We start from the raw sequence: 23,955 nt of genomic DNA on the forward strand, positions 1-23,955 counted from the left end.
TACTCTCTCTCTCTCTCTCTGTCTTTACTCTCTCTCTCTTTCTTTAGTCTCTCTTTCATCAGAGTTTAAATTATGTATTTTTCTCTCTACATTCCATTGAGGAGATAGTTCAGAAAGCCTGTCAGGACTATAACATGTTTTGGGCCTGTGCTGTGTAACTATTGTTTGTCTAACCATTCTCCTTCCTTTTGTTTCAGAACACATTTACCCAGGTGCAGTTTGGACCAATGAGGTTATACGAAGATCATCTTGAGGTACAGTTTCTATTGGTCCATTTGTTAAATGTCCTGATCAGACTGAGAACTGAGGTACAGTTTCTATTGGTTCCTCTGTTGAATGTCCTGATCAGACTGAGAACTGAGGTACAGTTTCTATTGGTTCCTCTGGTTGAATGTCCTGATCAGACTGAGAACTGAGGTACAGTTTCTATTGGTTCCTCTGGTTGAATGTCCTGATCAGACTGAGAACTGAGGTACAGTTTCTATTGGTTCCTCTGGTTGAATGTCCTGATCAGACTGAGAACTGAGGTACAGTTTCTATTGGTTCCTCTGGTTGAATGTCCTGATCAGACTGAGAACTGAGGTACAGTTTCTATTGGTTCCTCTGGTTGAATGTCCTGATCAGACTGAGAACTGAGGTACAGTTTCTATTGGTTCCTCTGGTTGAATGTCCTGATCAGACTGAGAACTGAGGTACAGTTTCTATTGGTTCCTCTGGTTGAATGTCCTGATCAGACTGAGAACTGAGGTACAGTTTCTATTGGTTCCTCTGGTTGAATGTCCTGATCAGATTGGAAACAGTCAACTTTGTGATTTTCCCCAAAACAACAAGGCCTATAATCTCCCATTTGAAAATGATTGAGTGTCTTTAAGACAACAATCCCCCCTTTCAAGCATTCAAACAGAAGAAAAATAAACTGTTAATGGACGCTTTGTGTGTGGCGTGCCCTGGTGTTGCCTAGGCAACAGAGCCAAACATCAACCACTATGGACATACTATAATGAACAATGCACGTTATATATGAGTGTGTGTGTGTATGCCTGTGTGTGTATGCCTGTGTGTGTATGTGTGTGTGTGTGTGTGTGTATGCCTGTGTGTGTGTGTGTGTGTGTGTGTGTGTGTGTGTGTGTGTGTGTGTGTGTGTGTGTGTGTGTGTGTGTGTGTGTGTGTGTGTGTGTATGCGTGTATGTGTGTGTGTGTGCGTGTGTGTGTGTGTGTGTATTCGTGCATGCTTGTGTGTGACTTCACTGCAAGGCTGACATTCTCTGACCGATGGTCAATGGCTCATTATACCACAGCTCTCAAACACTCTGCTCTCTCCTTTGTCTAGTGTTAAACTATCCAGTAGTGAGGTGACGAGAGAGGGGGGGGGGGGCAGAGAGAGTGAGGGGGTGAGGGGGATAATATAGAGAGAGGGATGAAGGGAGGAGAGAGAGAGATCCAGCGAGAGAGGGGAGGGGCGTCTGTGTGAGAAAGCATTTTTAAACTTTCACTGTAGTTGATTTTAGTTCCTGGAGTGCTTGTGTTTTTCTTAGAATATTCATTGTTCCAGAACACTCAATAACAAATACCCAGTAACCTCTCCTCTAAGTGTATTAACCTCTCCTCTAAGTGTTCATAGTAATTAACCTCTCCTCTAAGTGTTCATAGTAATTAACCTCTCCTCTAAGTGTTCATAGTAATTAACCTCTCCTCTAAGTGTCCGGAGTAAGTAACCTCTCCTCTAAGTGTCCGGAGTAAGTAACCTCTCCTCTAAGTGTTCAGAGTAATTAACCTCTCCTCTAAGTGTCTAGAGTAATTAACCTCTCCTCTAAGTGTCTAGAGTAAGTAACCTCTCCTCTAAGTGTTCAGAGTAATTAACCTCTCCTCTAAGTGTTCGGAGTAAGTAACCTCTCCTCTAATTGTTCAGAGGAAGTAACCTCTCCTCTAAGTGTTCAGAGTAATTAACCTCTCCGCTAAGTGTTCAGAGGAAGTAACCTCTCCGCTAAGTGTCCGGAGTAAGTAACCTCTCCGCTAAGTGTCCGGAGTAAGTAACCTCTCCTCTAAGTGTTCAGAGTAATTAACCTCTTCTCTATGTGTTCAGAGTAATTAACCTCTCCTCTAAGTGTCTAGAGTAATTAACCTCTCCTCTAAGTGTTCGGAGTAAGTAACCTCTCCTCTAATTGTTCAGAGGAAGTAACCTCTCCTCTAAGTGTTCAGAGTAATTAACCTCTCCGCTAAGTGTTCAGAGGAAGTAACCTCTCCGCTAAGTGTCCGGAGTAAGTAACCTCTCCGCTAAGTGTCCGGAGTAAGTAACCTCTCCTCTAAGTGTTCAGAGTAATTAACCTCTTCTCTATGTGTTCAGAGTAATTAACCTCTCCTCTAAGTGTTCAGAGTAATTAACCTCTCCTCTAAGTGTCTAGAGTAATTAACCTCTCCTCTAAGTGTCTAGAGTAAGTAACCTCTCCTCTAAGTGTTCAGAGTAATTAACCTCTCCTCTAAGTGTTCAGAGTAATTAACCTCTCCGCTAAGTGTTCAGAGGAAGTAACCTCTCCGCTAAGTGTCCGGAGTAAGTAACCTATCCTCTAAGTGTTCAGAGTAATTAACCTCTCCTCTATGTGTTCAGAGTAATTAACCTCTCCTGTAAGTGTTCAGAGTAATTAACCTCTCCTCTAAGTGTTCAGAGTAATTAACCTCTCCTCTAAGTGTTCAGAGTAAGTAACCTCCCCTCTAAGTGTTCATAGTAATTAACCTCTCCTCTAAGTGTCCGGAGTAAGTAACCTCTCCTCTAAGTGTCCGGAGTAAGTAACCTCTCCTCTAAGTGTTCAGAGTAATTAACCTCTCCTCTAAGTGTCTAGAGTAATTAACCTCTCCTCTAAGTGTCTAGAGTAAGTAACCTCTCCTCTAAGTGTTCAGAGTAATTAACCTCTCCTCTAAGTGTTCGGAGTAAGTAACCTCTCCTCTAATTGTTCAGAGGAAGTAACCTCTCCTCTAAGTGTTCAGAGTAATTAACCTCTCCGCTAAGTGTTCAGAGGAAGTAACCTCTCCGCTAAGTGTCCGGAGTAAGTAACCTCTCCGCTAAGTGTCCGGAGTAAGTAACCTCTCCTCTAAGTGTTCAGAGTAATTAACCTCTTCTCTATGTGTTCAGAGTAATTAACCTCTCCTCTAAGTGTTCAGAGTAATTAACCTCTCCTCTAAGTGTCTAGAGTAATTAACCTCTCCTCTAAGTGTCTAGAGTAAGTAACCTCTCCTCTAAGTGTTCAGAGTAATTAACCTCTCCTCTAAGTGTTCAGAGTAATTAACCTCTCCGCTAAGTGTTCAGAGGAAGTAACCTCTCCGCTAAGTGTCCGGAGTAAGTAACCTATCCTCTAAGTGTTCAGAGTAATTAACCTCTCCTCTATGTGTTCAGAGTAATTAACCTCTCCTGTAAGTGTTCAGAGTAATTAACCTCTCCTCTAAGTGTTCAGAGTAATTAACCTCTCCTCTAGGTGTTCAGAGTAATTAATCTCCCATCTAAGTGTTCAAAGTAACCTCTCCTCTAAGTGTTCAGAGTAAGTAACCTCTCCTCTAAGTGTCCAGGGTAATTAACCTCTCCTCTAAGTGTTCAGAGTAAGTAACCTCTCCTCTAAGTGTTCAGAGTAAGACGTGTGTCGTGTTCATGTTCCTGGAGTGCTTGTGTTTTTCTTAGAATGTTCATTGTTCCAGAAAACTCAATAACAAATACCCAGTAACCTCTCCTCTAAGTGTTCATAGTAATTAACCTCTCCTCTAAGTGTCCGGAGTAAGTAACCTCTCCTCTAAGTGTTCAGAGTAAGTACTCTGAACACTTAGAGAGGTTACTTACTCCGGACACTTAGAGGAGAGGTTACTTACTCGGAGCACTTAGAGGAGAGGTTAATTACCCTGGACACTTAGAGGGGAGGTTACTTACTCTGAACACTTAGAGGAGAGGTTACTTACTCTAAGTGTTCAGAGTAAGTAACCTCTCCTCTAAGTGTCCGGAGTAAGTAACCTCTCTAAGTGTTCAGAGTAAGTAACCTCTCCTCTAAGTGTTCAGAGTAAGACGTGTGTCGTGTTCACAACTAACTAAGGGTGTGTCCCAAATGGCTCCCTATTACCTGCGGTACATACTGTATATAAGGAATAGGGTGCTTTTTGGGACCCAGACGTTGCTGAAGCAGGTTTATTTGATGCATCCCATAGTATTGACTCACACTATTTGCGATAGTTTATACTATAGAGACCCTTTGTCAGCACAGACACAATACCCCATGTAATATGTTTAGCCTTCGTGTGTGAGACGTGTCTTTGCTGACCTGGTTAGAGGAGGTGCTGGCTAGCAGAGTAGAACACCTGGTTAGAGGAGGTGCTGGCTAGCAGAGTAGAACACCTGGTTAGAGGAGGTGCTGGCTAGCAGAGTAGAACACCTGGTTAGAGGAGGTGCTGGCTAGCAGAGTAGAACACCTGGTTAGGGGGAGGTGCTGGCTAACAAAGTAGAACACCTGGTTAGGAGAGGTGCTGGCTAGCAGAGTAGAACACCTGGTTAGAGGAGGTGCTGGCTAGCAGAGTAGAACACCTGGTTAGGGGGAGGTGCTGGCTAGCAGAGTAGAACACCTGGTTAGGGGGAGGTGCTGGCTAGCAGAGTAGAACACCTGGTTAGGGGAGGTGCTGGCTAGCGGAGTAGAACACCTGGTTAGTGGAGGTACTGGCTAGCGAGGTAGAACACTTGGTTAGGGGAGGTGCTGGCTAGCAGAGTAGAACACCTGGTTAGTGGAGGTACTGGCTAGCAGAGTAGAACACCTGGTTAGTGGAGGTACTGGCTAGCGAGGTAGAACACTTGGTTAGGGGAGGTGCTGGCTAGCAGAGTAGAACACCTGGTTAGTGGAGGTACTGGCTAGCAGAGTAGAACACTTGGTTAGGGGAGGTGCTGGCTAGCAGAGTAGAACACCTGGTTAGGGGAGGTGCTGGCTAGCTGAGTAGAACACCTGGTTAGGGGAGGTGCTGGCTAGTGGTGTAGAACACCTGGTTAGGGGAGGTGCTGGCTAGCAGAGTAGAACACTTCCTAGAAAAGAAGAGCCTCACACTCTGTTGAATCTACCAGAATTGGTAGAACGTATTAGAAAACTCATTCATTTGATCAAGGAATGCCTCTGTGTGCGTGCGTGCGTCATTTTCAGGGGGTTCTCAGGGAGGACTTAGGACATACTTAGCAGTATGTACGGTCTGACGGGTCTGTGGTATAAACACAGGGCTGTGCCAGATCCAGTGAACTACTACAGGAAGTCTGAATCACAGAGGAGGGCACGTCTAACTGTTTTCCTGTTGTTTTCCATCATTAGGTACATCTCTGCCACTGCTACAGGTGCAACATTATAGTCCCTCTCATTAAATTACAGAATCATTTTTATATTTATTAGAATGAGTTGTTTAGACCAACGTAAAACAACAATGACATAAAACAGAAAGAAGTGTCGTTATCCAACCAACAACAGCCTTCATCAGTTGTCTACAACGTCTACAGCCTGCTGTATGGACAGGACAAGTAGGAGATTTTCCATCTATCTGAATAGGTTTGTTAGCAGGTTGTGTTGTGTTGTGCGGTAAGATTTCACATCTATCTGAATAGGTTTGTTTGCATAGCACCTTATCAGTATGTTGTAGAGTAAGATTTCACATCTATCTGAATAGGTTTGTTTGCATAGTACCTCATCAGTATGTTGTAGAGTAAGGTTACCCATGAATGGGTGTGTTTGCAGACATCTTAAGTTAGACACAGTAAGACGATTTTTCCCTCTTATCTGAATGGGTGTGTTTGTAAGCCCAATAAGTAGATTTACCCACCACTATCTACACTAACCATCTATCTGAATGTGTGTGTTAGCAGTAGCTAAGTAGCTTAGCCTTATATACAGTTAGGCTAGTGTGTGTGTTAGCAGTAGCTTAGCCTTATATACAGTTAGGCTAGTGTGTGTGTTAGCAGTAGCTTTACCTTATCTACAGTTAGGCTAGTGTGTGTGTTAGCAGTAGCTTTACCTTATATACAGTTAGGCTAGCGGGTGTGTTAGCAGTAGCTAAGTAGCTTAGCCTTATATACAGTTAGGCTAGTGGGTGTGTTAGCAGTAGCTTTACCTTATATACAGTTAGGCTAGTGTGTGTGTTAGCAGTAGCTTAGCCTTATCTACAGTTAGGCTAGTGTGTGTGTTAGCAGTAGCTTTACCTTATATACAGTTAGGCTAGCGTGTGTGTTAGCAGTAGCTAAGTAGCTTAGCCTTATATACAGTTAGGCTAGTGGGTGTGTTAGCAGTAGCTTTACCTTATCTACAGTTAGGCTAGCGGGTGTGTTAGCAGTAGGTTCAGTAAGTAGCTAGCCCACCCCTATCTACAGTGAATAAGTAGCTTTCCCATCACTATCCAAATGGGTTTATTTGCAGAACAGTAGCTTTCCCACCCCGTCTACTGTGAACGGGTGTTATCAGAACAGTAGCTTTCCCACCCCGTCTACTGTGAACGGGTGTTAACAGAACAGTAGCTTTCCCACCCCGTCTACTGTGAACGGGTGTTAGCAGAACAGTAGCTTTCCCACCCCGTCTACTGTGAACGGGTGTTATCAGAACAGTAGCTTTCCCACCCCGTCTACTGTGAACGGGTGTTAGCAGAACAGTAGCTTTCCCACCCCGTCTACTGTGAACGGGTGTTAACAGAATAGTAGCTTTCCCACCCCGTCTACTGTGAACGGGTGTTAACAGAATAGTAGCTTTCCCACCCCGTCTACTGTGAACGGGTGTTAGCAGAATAGCTTAAGTCATACAGTAAGAAGGTTTCCCCATGTCTGAATAGCTGTGCTAGCAGTAATTAACTTTCCTACCGCTGTCTGTCTGTCTGTCTGTAGGCTGTCTGTCTGTCTGTAGGCAGTCTGTCTGTCTGTAGGCAGTCTGTCTGTCTGTAGGCAGTCTACCTGAGAGGACCTGGCCTGGGCCCACATAACATAACCTATATCTAATCCTCCTGTCTGCCTGCATGGCTCTGCAGGAATGTTGACTTTTCTAACAACATGCCACTGTGGAATTGTCATCTAATTCCAGACAGCATTCCTGCCTCCATAGCTGCCTCCATCGCTCTGCGATGATGCATCTACTACTCGGGATATGTATGCTGCCTGTAATGACAAGGGGTGTGAAGATAAGTGGATTATGGTTTGTGTTAGCGCTAAACTAGGCTAGCAGGACCTACAGTAAGTGGATATTATTTGTGTTGCTAGGCTAGCAGGACCTACGTGGAATGTAGTTTGTGTTAGCGGCGCTCTGCTAAGCAAGGCTATCTGGACCTAAGTTGAATATGGTTTGTGTTAGGCTAAACTACATGGTTTGTGTTAGGCTAAGCTAGGCTAGCTGGACCTAAGCGGAATGTGATTTGTGTTAGCCTAGGCTAGGCTACGTAGCTGGGCCTTGGTGGAATATGGTTTGTGTTAGGCTAGTTTAAGCTAGGCTAGCTAGACTTAAGTAGAAAGTGATTAGTGTTAGCGCTGGGCTAGGTAAGGCCAGAGAGGAAGAGGTTGAAGCGAGAAGGTTTACTCAATGAGAGTGTCGAATTTGGTCAACAAAAAATGTAATTGCTAGTTTGCAACGTAAGGTTTATTTGATCTAATAGATGTTACGTAATGGTTTGGTTGTTACGGGTGCACTGATATAAGTGGACGCATGTGGTATTTCTCAAACTTTGAAAAAAATAACTCTATAATTGGAGTTGTGCTTGCTGTTCACACGCGTATCCAACCTCTCATTGGCTAGAATGGTTCCACCTGATTTTGCCTCCTTCCAACCTGCCTTCCATTTTTGAAGACATGTATTTCTATTGTTTGCAGCGGTCACTCGGCTATCTTGTCAATATAATAGATTATCTTTGGTAAGGCTAGGCAAACTGGGCCTTTCTAAATGGAATACGGCTCAAATAAATGTTACGCTAGGCTAGATAGCTAGCTGGGCCTTCTTGGAGCCCAGAGGGGCCCTGGTAGGATGGTAGGGGGGGCCCCCAGAGGGGCCCAGGTAGGATGCATTTCCCCCCCACTAATGATTTAAGGTTAGGATTGGGGAAGCTGAAGCTGATGGTAGATCTGTGCGTAGGGGAAACCCCTGTGTGCTCTGATGTGTCCTGATTTGGTCTGAGAGGAGACTGGATGAGGTGAAGGGTTAGTGTGACTAAAGCCAGACAATTCATCTGGATGAATCAGCAAATCCCGCCATCCCAACTATACACGCACCAGTGTTCATTTTGATTTAGATTTAGTCTAGTCTTAGTCATTTTGTCTTAAATATCCTTATGTCTTAGTCACATTTTAGTCTTTTGAATAATGATTTACTCTAGTTATTGTCAAAATGATGAAAACAGTGGGGACATTTTAGTCAACTAAATGCCTTGTCTTTTGTCTTTCTTTCTCTGTCTGTCTGTCCTTGACTGTCTGTCTGTCTGTCTGTCCTTAACTGTCTGTCTGTCCTTGACTGTCTGTCGGTCTGTCCTTGACTGTCTGTCGGTCTGTCCTTGACTGTCTGTCGGTCTGTCCTTAACTGTCTGTCGGTCTGTCCGAATCGAATCCAAAGTCTCCTGTGCTCGAGTCGATGCCTGAGTTATAAATGGTTGAGTCACGAGTCCCTATGGCTGAAGTCCAAGTCCCAGTGCTCGAGTCCTGGTCCAAGTGCTCAAGTCTGAGTCAGTGGGTCCCCATTAACTCAAAATAAAGTTATTTACCCAGTCAGATATAGAGGAGTTATTAACCCAGTCAGAGGAGTTATTAACCCAGTCAGATATAGAGGAGTTATTAACCCAGTCAGAGGAGTTATTAACCCAGTCAGATATAGAGGGGTTATTAACCCAGTCAGATATAGAGGAGTTATTAACCCAGTCAGATATAGAGGAGTTATTAACCCAGTCATATATAGAGGAGTTATTAACCCAGTCAGATATAGAGGGGTTATTAACCCAGTCAGAGGAGTTATTAACCCAGTCAGATATAGAGGAGTTATTAACCCAGTCAGAGGAGTTATTAACCCAGTCAGATATAGAGGAGTTATTAACCCAGTCAAATATAGAGGAGTTATTTACCCAGACAGATATAGAGGAGTTATTAACCCAGTCAGATATAGAGGAGTTATTAACCCAATTAGATATAGAGGAGTTATTAACCCAGTCAGATATAGAGGATTTATTTACCCAGTCAGATATAGAGGAGTTATTAACCCAGTCAGAGGAGTTATTAACCCAGTCAGATATAGAGGAGTTATTAACCCAGTCAGATATAGAGGAGTTATTAACCCAGTCAGATATAGAGGAGTTATTAACCCAGTCAGATATAATGTAGTGACGAGGAGTTATTAACCCAGTCAGATATAGAGGAGTTATTAACCCAGTCAGATATAGAGGAGTTATTAACCCAGTCAGATATAGAGGAGTTATTAACCCAGTCAGATATAGAGGAGTTATTAACCCAGTCAGATATAGAGGAGTTATTAACCCAGTAAGAGGAGTTATTAACTCAGTCAGATATAGAGGAGTTATTAACCCAGTAAGAGGAGTTATTAACTCAGTCAGATATAGAGGGATATTAACCCAGTCAGATATAGTTTTACCATGGCTATGTTCAATAGGCTACTGGTAATGTTACCATGGCTACGCTCAATAGGCTACTGGTAATGTTACCATGGCTACACTCAATAGGCTACTGGTAATGTTACCATGGCTACACTCAGTAGGCTACTGGTAATGTTACCATGGCTACACTCAATAGGCTACTGGTAATGTTACCATGGCTACACTCAATAGGCTACTGGTAATGTTACCATGGCTACGCTCAATAGGCTACTGGTAATGTTACCAAGGCCAAGTTGTAAAACTTTCTCGAACGTTGTAGATAGAAATTCCTTGAATAGAGCCGTTGTTATTCCTTATTCAACATGTCAGATCGGCATGTTTATTCTTCATAGCATATTTCTGTCTAAACGTTGCGTCCAACTGAACACACCCCAGGTTGTTAGCTATAGCTAGTTAATGAGGTAACAGGACTGAACAAGGTTTTAGCCTAAAGAAATGAACTATAGAAAGAAAGAAAACGTAGCGCCGGCTCGAATCAAGACGTTTTCTCTGAGGAAAAGAAGGAGACTTGGCTACGTTGGCTAAGGATCCTGTATATGAAATGCAGAGGGAAAACTGGGAGGGCTAGCCTATAATTTCAGACAGTCTACTTTTCTATAACCTATTCCCAGGAGAGAAAAACCGAGCTAGACTGTTGTTTTACTATTAAACTCAATGCTGCTATTGTTTTTAATTTCCTGAAGCAGCTCCAGACAAAGGGTAGCTAACTAGAAGGCTGGGGATGACTAGTTATTAGCTAAAAGGTGAACTAAGAAAGTCGCCTGCGAGATGGGTATAATCGGAGGCGGAGCCAGTCTGCCTGTCTTCCCACACTCATCGCTTTCTCCCCTGCAGCTCACCAGCTGAATTAGTCTGTGTGTGCTGGGTTTGATGCATCCTTCCCACTGCTGAACTATAACTGCGCTTTGCATCTGTCCTGCTAATATTATTTGTGCTTATTACTAAAAAGCTTTCAATCTTTTCAAAAACTGTTATCCAGTCCACTTAGTAGTCAGATTTTAGTCACAGGGATCATTTTGTCTTGTTTTAGTGAACTGAAATGAAAAATCATTTTTGTAAAAATTTTCTTGGACTATTTTGTCTGTTATAGTCTCATCAATTGCCACTGAAAAATAGGTGTTTGATAAATATTTGGCCTCCTAGCTCCTGTCCTCCTAGCTCCTGGCCTCCTAGCTCCTGGCCTCCTAGCTCCTGTCCTCCTAGCTCCGAGCCTCCTAGCTCCTGTCCTCCTTGCTCATGTCTTCCTAGCTCCTGGCCTCCTGTCCTCCTAGCTCCTGGCCTCCTAGCTCCTGGCCTCCTAGCTCCCGGCCTCCTAGCTCCTGGCCTCCTGTCCTCCTAGCCTCCTAGCTCCTAGCCTCCTAGCTCCTGGCCTCCTAGCTCCTGGCCTCCTAGCTCCTGGCCTCCTAGCTCCTGTCCTCCAAGCTCATGTCCTCCTAGCTCCTGGCCTCCTAGCTCCTGGCCTCCTAGCTCCTGGCCTCCTAGCTCCGGGCCTCCTAACTCCTGGCCACCTAGCTGCTGGCCTCCTAGCTCCTGGCTTCCTAGCTCCTGGCCTCCTAGCTCCTGGCCTCCTAGCTCCTAGCCTCCTAGCTCCTGGCCTCCTAGCTCCTGGCCTCCTAGCTCCCGGCCTCCTAGCTCCCGGCCTCCTAGCTCCTGGCCTCCTAGCTCCTGGCCTCCTAGCTCCTAGCCTCCTAGATCCTAGCCTCCTAGCTCCTGGCCTCCTGGACTTTAAGTGAACAGAGAGACGTCTTTGTACCTTTAACTCAATTTTGCAGTTGTGATGCAAACCGTGAGACTGCTGAACAAACTTCCCATTCTGTACATTGATTGTGTCTCCTGCCAACTGGTCCACGATGACGTCTGTTAGGCCCAGTGACTCATCTAGCTACCTGCCTTCTCTCTCTCTCTCTTTGTGTGTGTGTGTGTGTGTGTGTGTGCGCGTGCGCCACAGTGAAACCTAGATGCCGCTTAAAAGCCATGGATTAACGCAAGCAAGGGGTTATGTGAAAGTATGCTGCTTGGTAGGAGGGTGTATGTGTACACTCACTGACTGTGTGTGGTTGTGTGTGCGCACAGTGTCTCCCCTTACAGGTACAGTTAGTATTTCACCTTTAACCTCTCCCCTTACAGGTATTGTTAGTATTTGACCTTTAACCCCTAACCTCTCGCCTTACAGGTACAGTTAGTATTTGACCTTTAACCCCTAACCTCTCCCCTTACATGTACTGTTAGTATTTGACATTTAACCTCTCCCCTTACAGGTACAGTTACTATTTGACCTTTAACCCCTAACCTCTCCCCTTACAGGTACAGTTAGTCTTCGACCTTTAACCCCTAACCTCTCCCCTTACAGGTACTGTTAGTATTTGACCTATAACCCCTAACCTCTCCCCTTACAGGTACTGTTAGTATTTGACCTTTAACCTCTAACCGCTCCCCTTACAGGTACTGTTAGTATTTGACCTTTAACCTCTAACCTCTCCCCTTACAGGTACTGTTAGTATTTGCCAAAGAGGACAGCCAGAATAATGGGTTCTGCTGGGCGTGTGAGAAGGCCAACTTCAGGTGTAACGTGGCGAGGACGCCAGAGGCAGCGCTGGAGTGTTTCAAGGAAAAGCACCACGACCTCGTCATCATCGACCACAGACATTCCAGATACTTCGACGCTGAATCACTATGCCGGTACGTTGTTATATCGGTAGGTTAGGTATATGCTGGTACGTTATATCAGTAGGTTAGGTTTATGCTGGTATGTTATATCAGTAGGTTAGGTATATGCCGGTACGTTGTTATATCGGTAGGTTAGGTATATGCTGGTACGTTATATCAGTAGGTTAGGTATATGCCGGTACGTTGTTATATCGGTAGGTTAGGTATATGCTGGTACGTTATATCAGTAGGTTAGGTATATGCCGGTACGTTGTTATATCGGTAGGTTAGGTATATGCTGGTACGTTATATCAGTAGGTTAGGTATATGCCGGTACGTTGTTATATCGGTAGGTTAGGTATATGCTGGTACGTTATATCAGTAGGTTAGGTATATGCCGGTACGTTGTTATATCGGTAGGTTAGGTATATGCTGGTACATTACCTTGTTATATCAGTAGGTTAGGTATATCCTGGTACGTTATATCAGTAGGTTAGGTATATGCTGGTACTTTACCTTGTTATATCAGTAGGTTAGGTATATGCTGGTACGTTATATCAGTAGGTTAGGTATATGCTGGTACGTTATATCAGTAGGTTAGGTATATGCTGGTACGTTATATCAGTAGGTTAGGTATATGCTGGTACGTTATATCAGTAGGTTAGGTATATCCTGGTACATTACCTTGTTATATCAGTAGGTTAGGTATATGCTGGTACGTTATATCAGTAGGTTAGGTATATGCTGGTACGTTACCTTGTTATATCAGTAGGTTAGGTATATGCTGGTATGTTATATCAGTAGGTTAGGTATATGCTGGTACATTACATTGTTATATCAGTAGGTTAGGTATATGCTGGTACATTACATTGTTATATCAGTAGGTTAGGTATATGCTGGTACATTACCTTGTTATATCAGTAGGTTAGGTATATCCTGGTACGTTATATCAGTAGGTTAGGTATATCCTGGTACATTACCTTGTTATATCAGTAGGTTAGGTATATGCTGGTACGTTGTTATATCGGTAGGTTAGGTATATGCTGGTACGTTATATCAGTAGGTTAGGTATATCCCGGTACGTTATATCAGTAGGTTAGGTATATGCTGGTACATTACCTTGTTATATCAGTAGGTTAGGTATATGCTGGTACATTATATCAGTAGGTTAGGTATATGCTGGTACGTTACCTTGTTATATCAGTAGGTTAGGTATATGCTGGTACGTTATATCAGTAGGTTAGGTATATGCTGGTACGTTATATCAGTAGGTTAGGTATATGCTGGTACATTACCTTGTTATATCAGTAGGTTAGGTATATGCTGGTACATTATATCAGTAGGTTAGGTATATGCTGGTACATTATATCAGTAGGTTAGGTATATGCTGGTACATTACCTTGTTATATCAGTAGGTTAGGTATATGCTGGTATGTTATATCAGTAGGTTAGGTATATGCTGGTACGTTATATCAGTAGGTTAGGTATATCCTGGTACATTACCTTGTTATATCAGTAGGTTAGGTATATCCTGGTACGTTATATCAGTAGGTTAGGTATATCCCGGTACGTTATATCAGTAGGTTAGGTATATGCTGGTACATTACCTTGTTATATCAGTAGGTTAGGTATATGCTGGTACATTATATCAGTAGGTTAGGTATATGCTGGTACGTTACCTTGTTATATCAGTAGGTTAGGTATATGCTGGTACGTTATATCAGTAGGTTAGGTATATGCTGGTACGTTATATCAGTAGGTTAGGTATATGCTGGTACATTACCTTGTTATATCAGTAGGTTAGGTATATGCTGGTACATTATATCAGTAGGTTAGGTATATGCTGGTACATTATATCAGTAGGTTAGGTATATGCTGGTACATTACCTTGTTATATCAGTAGGTTAGGTATATGCTGGTATGTTATATCAGTAGGTTAGGTATATGCTGGTACGTTATATCAGTAGGTTAGGTATATCCTGGTACATTACCTTGTTATATCAGTAGGTTAGGTATATCCTGGTACGTTATATCAGTAGGTTAGGTATATCCCGGTACGTTATATCAGTAGGTTAGGTATATGCTGGTACGTTATATCAGTAGGTAAGGTATATCCTGGTACATTACCTTGTTATATCAGTAGGTTAGGTATATCCTGGTACGTTATATCAGTAGGTTAGGTATATCCCGGTACGTTATATCAGTAGGTTAGGTATATGCTGGTACATTACCTTGTTATATTAGTAGGTTAGGTATATGCTGGTATGTTATATCAGTAGGTTAGGTATATCCTGGTACGTTATATCAGTAGGTTAGGTATATCCCGGTACGTTATATCAGTAGGTTAGGTATATGCTGGTACGTTATATCAGTAGGTTAGGTATATGCTGGTACATTACCTTGTTATATCAGTAGGTTAGGTATATGCTGGTACGTTATATCAGTAGGTTAGGTATATGCTGGTACGTTATATCAGTAGGTTAGGTATATCCTGGTACGTTATATCAGTAGGTTAGGTATATCCCGGTACGTTATATCAGTAGGTTAGGTATATGCTGGTACGTTATATCAGTAGGTTAGGTATATGCTGGTACATTACCTTGTTATATCAGTAGGTTAGGTATATGCTGGTACGTTATATCAGTAGGTTAGGTATATGCTGGTACGTTATATCAGTAGGTTAGGTATATCCTGGTACTTTACCTTGTTATATCAGTAGGTTAGGTATATGCTGGTACGTTATATCAGTAGGTTAGGTATATGCTGGTATGTTACCTTGTTATATCAGTAGGTTAGGTATATGCTGGTATGTTATATCAGTAGGTTAGGTATATCCTGGTACTTTACCTTGTTATATCAGTAGGTTAGGTATATGCTGGTACGTTATATCAGTAGGTTAGGTATATGCTGGTACGTTATATCAGTAGGTTAGGTATATGCTGGTATGTTATATCAGTAGGTTAGGTATATCCTGGTACTTTACCTTGTTATATCAGTAGGTTAGGTATATGCTGGTACGTTATATCAGTAGGTTAGGTATATGCTGGTACGTTATATCAGTAGGTTAGGTATATGCTGGTACGTTATATCAGTAGGTTAGGTATATACTGGTACGTTATATCAGTAGATTAGGTATATCCTGGTACTTTACCTTGTTATATCAGTAGGTTAGGTATATGCTGGTATGTTATATCAGTAGGTTAGGTATATCCTGGTACGTTATATCAGTAGGTTAGGTATATGCTGGTACTTTACCTTGTTATATCAGTAGGTTAGGTATATGCTGGTACGTTATATCAGTAGGTTAGGTATATGCTGGTACGTTATATCAGTAGGTTAGGTATATGCTGGTACGTTATATCAGTAGGTTAGGTATATGCTGGTATGTTATATCAGTAGATTAGGTATATGCTGGTACATTATATCAGTAGGTTAGGTATATGCTGGTATGTTATATCAGTAGATTAGGTATATGCTGGTACGTTATATCAGTAGGTTAGGTATATGCTGGTATGTTATATCAGTAGATTAGGTATATGCTGGTACGTTATATCAGTAGGTTAGGTATATGCTGGTACATTACCTTGTTATATCAGTAGGTTAGGTATATGCTGGTACGTTATATCTGTAGTTACTATGTTGGTGTGTTACTATGCTGGTGTGTTACTATGCTGGTGTGTTGCTATGCTGGTGTGTTACTATGCTGGTATGTTATATCAGTAGGTTAGGTATATCCTGGTACGTTATATCAGTAGGTTAGGTATATCCTGGTACGTTATATCAGTAGGTTAGGTATATGCTGGTACATTACCTTGTTATATCAGTAGGTTAGGTATATGCTGGTATGTTATATCAGTAGGTTAGGTATATGCTGGTACGTTGTTATATCGGTAGGTTAGGTATATGCTGGTACGTTATATCAGTAGGTTAGGTATATGCTGGTACGTTATATCAGTAGGTTAGGTATATGCTGGTACGTTATATCAGTAGGTTAGGTATATGCTGGTACGTTATATCAGTAGGTTAGGTATATGCTGGTACGTTATATCAGTAGGTTAGGTATATGCTGGTACGTTACCTTGTTATATCAGTAGGTTAGGTATATGCTGGTACATTATATCAGTAGGTTAGGTATATGCTGGTACATTATATCAGTAGGTTAGGTATATGCTGGTACATTACCTTGTTATATCAGTAGGTTAGGTATATGCTGGTACGTTATATCAGTAGGTTAGGTATATGCTGGTACATTACCTTGTTATATCAGTAGGTTAGGTATATGCTGGTACGTTATATCAGTAGGTTAGGTATATGCTGGTACGTTATATCAGTAGGTTAGGTATATGCTGGTACATTACCTTGTTATATCAGTAGGTTAGGTATATGCTGGTACATTACCTTGTTATATCAGTAGGTTAGGTATATGCTGGTACATTACCTTGTTATATCAGTAGGTTAGGTATATGCTGGTACGTTATATCAGTAGGTTAGGTATATCCTGGTACTTTACCTTGTTATATCAGTAGGTTAGGTATATGCTGGTACGTTATATCAGTAGGTTAGGTATATGCTGGTACGTTATATCAGTAGGTTAGGTATATGCTGGTACGTTATATCAGTAGGTTAGGTATATACTGGTACGTTATATCAGTAGATTAGGTATATCCTGGTACTTTACCTTGTTATATCAGTAGGTTAGGTATATGCTGGTATGTTATATCAGTAGGTTAGGTATATCCTGGTACGTTATATCAGTAGGTTAGGTATATGCTGGTACTTTACCTTGTTATATCAGTAGGTTAGGTATATGCTGGTACGTTATATCAGTAGGTTAGGTATATGCTGGTACGTTATATCAGTAGGTTAGGTATATGCTGGTACGTTATATCAGTAGGTTAGGTATATGCTGGTATGTTATATCAGTAGATTAGGTATATGCTGGTACATTATATCAGTAGGTTAGGTATATGCTGGTATGTTATATCAGTAGATTAGGTATATGCTGGTACGTTATATCAGTAGGTTAGGTATATGCTGGTATGTTATATCAGTAGATTAGGTATATGCTGGTACGTTATATCAGTAGGTTAGGTATATGCTGGTACATTACCTTGTTATATCAGTAGGTTAGGTATATGCTGGTACGTTATATCTGTAGTTACTATGTTGGTGTGTTACTATGCTGGTGTGTTACTATGCTGGTGTGTTGCTATGCTGGTGTGTTACTATGCTGGTATGTTATATCAGTAGGTTAGGTATATCCTGGTACGTTATATCAGTAGGTTAGGTATATCCTGGTACGTTATATCAGTAGGTTAGGTATATGCTGGTACATTACCTTGTTATATCAGTAGGTTAGGTATATGCTGGTATGTTATATCAGTAGGTTAGGTATATGCTGGTACGTTGTTATATCGGTAGGTTAGGTATATGCTGGTACGTTATATCAGTAGGTTAGGTATATGCTGGTACGTTATATCAGTAGGTTAGGTATATGCTGGTACGTTATATCAGTAGGTTAGGTATATGCTGGTACGTTATATCAGTAGGTTAGGTATATGCTGGTACGTTATATCAGTAGGTTAGGTATATGCTGGTACGTTATATCAGTAGGTTAGGTATATGCTGGTACGTTATATCAGTAGGTTAGGTATATGCTGGTACGTTACCTTGTTATATCAGTAGGTTAGGTATATGCTGGTACATTATATCAGTAGGTTAGGTATATGCTGGTACATTATATCAGTAGGTTAGGTATATGCTGGTACATTACCTTGTTATATCAGTAGGTTAGGTATATGCTGGTACGTTATATCAGTAGGTTAGGTATATGCTGGTACATTACCTTGTTATATCAGTAGGTTAGGTATATGCTGGTACGTTATATCAGTAGGTTAGGTATATGCTGGTACGTTATATCAGTAGGTTAGGTATATGCTGGTACATTACCTTGTTATATCAGTAGGTTAGGTATATGCTGGTACATTACCTTGTTATATCAGTAGGTTAGGTATATGCTGGTACATTACCTTGTTATATCAGTAGGTTAGGTATATGCTGGTACGTTATATCAGTAGGTTAGGTATATGCTGGTACATTACATTGTTATATCAGTAGGTTAGGTATATGCTGGTATGTTATATCAGTAGGTTAGGTATATGCTGGTACGTTATATCAGTAGGTTAGGTATATGCTGGTATGTTATATCAGTAGGTTAGGTATATGCTGGTATGTTATATCAGTAGGTTAGGTATATGCTGGTACGTTATATCAGTAGGTTAGGTATATGCTGGTATGTTATATCAGTAGGTTAGGTATATGCTGGTATGTTATATCAGTAGGTTAGGTATATGCTGGTATGTTATATCAGTAGGTTAGGTATATGCTGGTATGTTATATCAGTAGGTTAGGTATATCCTGGTACGTTATATCAGTAGGTTAGGTATATGCTGGTACGTTATATCAGTAGGTTAGGTATATGCTGGTATGTTATATCAGTAGGTTAGGTATATGCTGGTATGTTATATCAGTAGGTTAGGTATATGCTGGTATGTTATATCAGTAGGTTAGGTATATGCTGGTACGTTATATCAGTAGGTTAGGTATATGCTGGTACGTTATATCAGTAGGTTAGGTATATGCTGGTACATTACCTTGTTATATCAGTAGGTTAGGTATATGCTGGTACATTACCTTGTTATATCAGTAGGTTAGGTATATGCTGGTATGTTATATCAGTAGGTTAGGTATATCCTGGTACGTTATATCAGTAGGTTAGGTATATGCTGGTACATTACCTTGTTATATCAGTAGGTTAGGTATATGCTGGTATGTTATATCAGTAGATTAGGTATATGCTGGTACGTTATATCAGTAGGTTAGGTATATGCTGGTACGTTATATCAGTAGGTTAGGTATATGCTGGTACGTTATATCAGTAGGTTAGGTATATCCTGGTACGTTACCTTGTTATATCAGTAGGTTAGGTATATCCTGGTACATTACCTTGTTATATCAGTAGGTTAGGTATATGCTGGTACATTACCTTGTTATATCAGTAGGTTAGGTATATGCTGGTACGTTATATCGGTAGGTTAGGTATATGCTGGTATGTTATATCAGTAGGTTAGGTATATGCTGGTACGTTATATCAGTAGGTTAGGTATATGCTGGTACGTTACCTTGTTATATCAGTAGGTTAGGTATATGCTGGTACATTACCTTGTTATATCAGTAGGTTAGGTATATGCTGGTACGTTATATCGGTAGGTTAGGTATATGCTGGTACGTTATATCAGTAGGTTAGGTATATGCTGGTACGTTATATCAGTAGGTTAGGTATATGCTGGTACGTTATATCAGTAGGTTAGGTATCAAATCAATTAATCAAATTTATTTTATATAGCCCTTCGTACATCAGCTGATATCTCAAAGTGCTGTACAGAAACCCAGCCTAAAACCCCAAACAGCAAGCAATGCAGGTGAAGAAGCACGGTGGCTAGGAAAAACTCCCTAGAAAGGCCAAAACCTAGGAAGAAACCTAGAGAGGAACCAGGCTATGTGGGGTGGCCAGTCCTCTTCTGGCTGTGCCGGGTGGAGATTATAACAAAACATGGTCAAGATGTTCAAATGTTCATAAATGACCAGCATGGTCGAATAATAATAAGGCAGAATAGTTGAAACTGGAGCAGCAGCACAGTCAGGTGGACTGGGGACAGCAAGGAGTCATCATGTCAGGTATTCCTGGGGCATGGTCCTAGAGCTCAGGTCCTCCGAGAGAGAGAAAGAAAGAGAGAATTAGAGAGAGCATATGTGGGATGGCCAGTCCTCTTCTGGCTGTGCCGGGTGGAGATTATAACAGAACATGGCCAAGATGTTCAAATGTTCATAAATGATCAGCATGGTCGAATAATAATAAGGCAGAACAGTTGAAACTGGAGCAGCAGCACAGCCAGGTGGACTGGGGACAGCAAGGAGTCATCATGTCAGGTAGTCCTGGGGCATGGTCCTAGGGCTCAGGTCCTCCGAGAGAGAGAAAGAGAGAAGGAGAGAATTAGAGAACGCACACTTAGATTCGCACAGGACACCGAATAGGACAGGAGAAGTACTCCAGATATAACAAACTGACCCTAGCCCCCCGACACATAAACTACTGCAGCATAAATACTGGAGGCTGAGACAGGAGGGGTCAGGAGACACTGTGGCCCACTCCGAGGACACCCCCGGACAGGGCCAAACAGGAAGGATATAACCCCACCCACTTTGCCAAAGCACAGCCCCCACACCACTAGAGGGATATCTTCAACCACCAACTTACCATCCTGAGACAAGGCTGAGTATAGCCCACAAAGACCTCCGCCACGGCACAACTTAAGGGGGGGGGGGGGGGGGCGCCAACCCAGACAGGATGACCACATCAGTGACTCAACCCACTCAGGTGACGCACCCCCTCCAGGGACGGCATGAGAGAGCCCCAGTAAAGCCAGTGACTCAGCCCCTGTAATAGGGTTAGAGGCAGAGAATCCCAGTGGAAAGAGGGGAACCGGCCAGGCAGAGACAGCAAGGGTGGTTCGTTGCTCCAGAGCCTTTCCGTTCACCCTCCCACTCCTGGGCCAGACTACACTCAATCATATGACCCACTGAAGAGATGAGTCTTCAGTAGAGACTTAAAGGTTGAGACCGAGTTTGCGTCTCTGACATGGGTAGGCAGACCGTTCCATAAAAATGGAGCTCTATAGGAGAAAGCCCTGCCTCCAGCTGTTTGCTTAAAAATTCTAGGGACAATTAGGAGGCCTGCGTCTTGTGACCGTAGCGTACGTGTAGGTATGTACGGCAGGACCAAATCAGAGAGATAGATAGGAGCAAGCCCATGTAATGCTTTGTAGGTTAGCAGTAAAACCTTGAAATCAGCCCTTGCTTTGACAGGAAGCCAGTGTAGAGAGGCTAGCACTGGAGTAATATGATCAAATTTTTTGGTTCTAGTCAGGATTCTAGCAGCCGTATTTAGCACTAACTGAAGTTTATTTAGTGCTTTATCCGGGTAGCCGGAAAGTAGAGCATTGCAGTAGTCTAACCTGGAAGTGACAAAAGCATGGATTAATTTTTCTGCATCATTTTTGGACAGAAAGTTCCTGATTTTTGCAATGTTACGTAGATGGAAAAAAGCTGTCCTTGAAATGGTCTTGATATGTTCTTCAAAAGAGAGATCAGGGTCCAGAGTAACGCCGAGGTCCTTCACAGTTTTATTTGAGACGACTGTACAACCATTAAGATTAATTGTCAGATTCAACAGAAGATCTCTTTGTTTCTTGGGACCTAGAACAAGCATCTCTGTTTTGTCCGAGTTTAAAAGTAGAAAGTTTGCAGCCATCCACTTCCTTATGTCTGAAACACATTCTTCTAGCAAGGGCAATTTTGGGGCTTCACCATGTTTAATTGAAATGTACAGCTGTGTGTCATCCGCATAGCAGTGAAAGTTAACATTATGTTTTCGAATAACATCCCCAAGAGGTAAAATATATAGTGAAAACAATAGTGGTCCTAAAACGGAACCTTGAGGAACACCGAAATTTACAGTTGATTTGTCAGAGGACAGACCATTCACAGAGACAAACTGATATCTTTCCGACAGATAAGATCTAAACCAGGCCAGAACTTGTCCGTGTAGACCAATTTGGGTTTCCAATCTCTCCAAAAGAATGTGGTGATCGATGGTATCAAAAGCAGCACTAAGGTCTAGGAGCACGAGGACAGATGCAGAGCCTCGGTCCGATGCCATTAAAATGTAATTTACCACCTTCACAAGTGCCGTCTCAGTGCTATGATGGGGTCTAAAACCAGACTGAAGCATTTCGTATACATTGTTTGTCTTCAGGAAGGCAGTGAGTTGTTGCGCAACAGCCTTTTCTAAAATTTTTGAGAGGAATGGAAGATTCGATATAGGCCGATAGTTTTTTATATTTTCTGGGTCAAGGTTTGGCTTTTTCAAGAGAGGCTTTATTACTGCCACTTTTAGTGAGTTTGGTACACATCCGGTGGATAGAGAGCCGTTTATTATGTTCAACATAGGAGGGCCAAGCACAGGAAGCAGCTCTTTCAGTAGTTTAGTTGGAATAGGGTCCAGTATGCAGCTTGAAGGTTTAGAGGCCATGATTATTTTCATCATTGTGTCAAGAGATATAGTACTAAAACACTTGAGTGTCTCTCTTGATCCTAGGTCCTGGCAGAGTTGTGCAGACTCAGGACAACTGAGCTTTGAAGGAATACGCAGATTTAAGGAAGAGTCCGTAATTTGCTTTCTAATAATCATAATCTTTTCCTCAAAGAAGTTCATGAATTTATCACTGCTAAAGTGAAAGTCATCCTCTCTTGGGGAATGCTGCTTTTTAGTTAGCTTTGCGACAGTATCAAAAAGGAATTTCGGATTGTTCTTATTTTCCTCAATTAAGTTAGAAAAATAGGATGATCGAGCAGCAGTAAGGGCTCTTCGGTACTGCACAGTACTGTCTTTCCAAGCTAGTCGGAAGACTTCCAGTTTGGTGTGGCGCCATTTCCGTTCCAATTTTCTGGAAGCTTGCTTCAGAGCTCGGGTATTTTCTGTGTACCAGGGAGCTAGTTTCTTATGAGAAATGTTTTTAGTTTTTAGGGGTGCAACTGCATCTAGGGTATTGCGCAAGGTTAAGTTGAGTTCCTCAGTTAGGTGGTTAACTGATTTTTGTCCTCTGGCGTCCTTGGGTAGACAGAGGGAATCTGGAAGGACATCAAGGAATCTTTGTGTTGTCTGTGAATTTATAGCACGACTTTTGATGATCCTTGGTTGGGGTCTGAGCAGATTATTTGTTGCAATTGCAAACGTAATAAAATGGTGGTCCGATAGTCCAGGATTATGAGGAAAAACATTAAGATCCACAACATTTATTCCATGGGACAAAACTAGGTCCAGCGTATGACTGTGACAGTGAGTGGGTCCAGAGACATGTTGGACAAAACCCACTGAGTCGATGATGGCTCCGAAAGCCTTTTGGAGTGGGTCTGTGGACTTTTCCATGTGAATATTAAAATCACCAAAGATTAGAATATTATCCGCTATGACTACAAGGTCCGATAGGAATTCAGGGAACTCAGTGAGGAACGCTGTATATGGCCCAGGAGGCCTGTAAACAGTAGCTATAAAAAGTGATTGAGTAGGCTGCATAGATTTCATGACTAGAAGCTCAAAAGACGAAAACGTCATTTTTTTTTTTGTAAATTGAAATTTGCTATCGTAAATGTTAGCAACACCTCCGCCTTTGCGGGATGCACGGGGGATATGGTCACTAGTGTAGCCAGGAGGTGAGGCCTCATTTAACACAGTAAATTCATCAGGCTTAAGCCATGTTTCAGTCAGGCCAATCACATCAAGATTATGATCAGTGATTAGTTCATTGACTATAATTGCCTTTGAAGTAAGGGATCTAACATTAAGTAGCCCTATTTTGAGATGTGATATGTATATGCTGGTACGTTACCTTGTTATATCAGTAGGTTAGGTATATGCTGGTACGTTATATCAGTAGGTTAGGTATATGCTGGTACGTTATATCAGTAGGTTAGGTATATGCTGGTACGTTATATCAGTAGGTTAGGTATATGCTGGTACGTTATATCAGTAGGTTAGGTATATGCTGGTACGTTATATCAGTAGGTTAG

The 23,955-nt window shown here is 41.9% G+C and overlaps 1 protein-coding gene across 2 annotated transcripts in view; it reads left to right on the forward strand.

Annotated features, from left to right (window-relative positions):
• pde8a (phosphodiesterase 8A) overlaps positions 1-23,955 on the forward strand; it is a 186,889-nt gene that overhangs the window by 97,035 nt on the left and 65,899 nt on the right. The window contains exons 2-3 of one of the 2 annotated variants that reach the window (XM_090223180.1): positions 198-254; positions 12,110-12,300. In XM_090223180.1, the coding sequence (XP_090079306.1) occupies positions 198-254; positions 12,110-12,300 (248 nt within the window). Of the gene's footprint in view, positions 1-197; positions 255-7,086; positions 7,211-12,109; positions 12,301-23,955 lie in introns of those variants that run through there. The other variant, XM_090223181.1, reaches the window with a different exon arrangement.

The sequence above is a fragment of the Oncorhynchus mykiss genome, chromosome 26, assembly GCF_057628025.1.
Source record: "Oncorhynchus mykiss isolate SJ-2025 chromosome 26, ASM5762802v1, whole genome shotgun sequence".
Taxonomy (NCBI): Eukaryota; Metazoa; Chordata; class Actinopteri; order Salmoniformes; family Salmonidae; genus Oncorhynchus; species Oncorhynchus mykiss.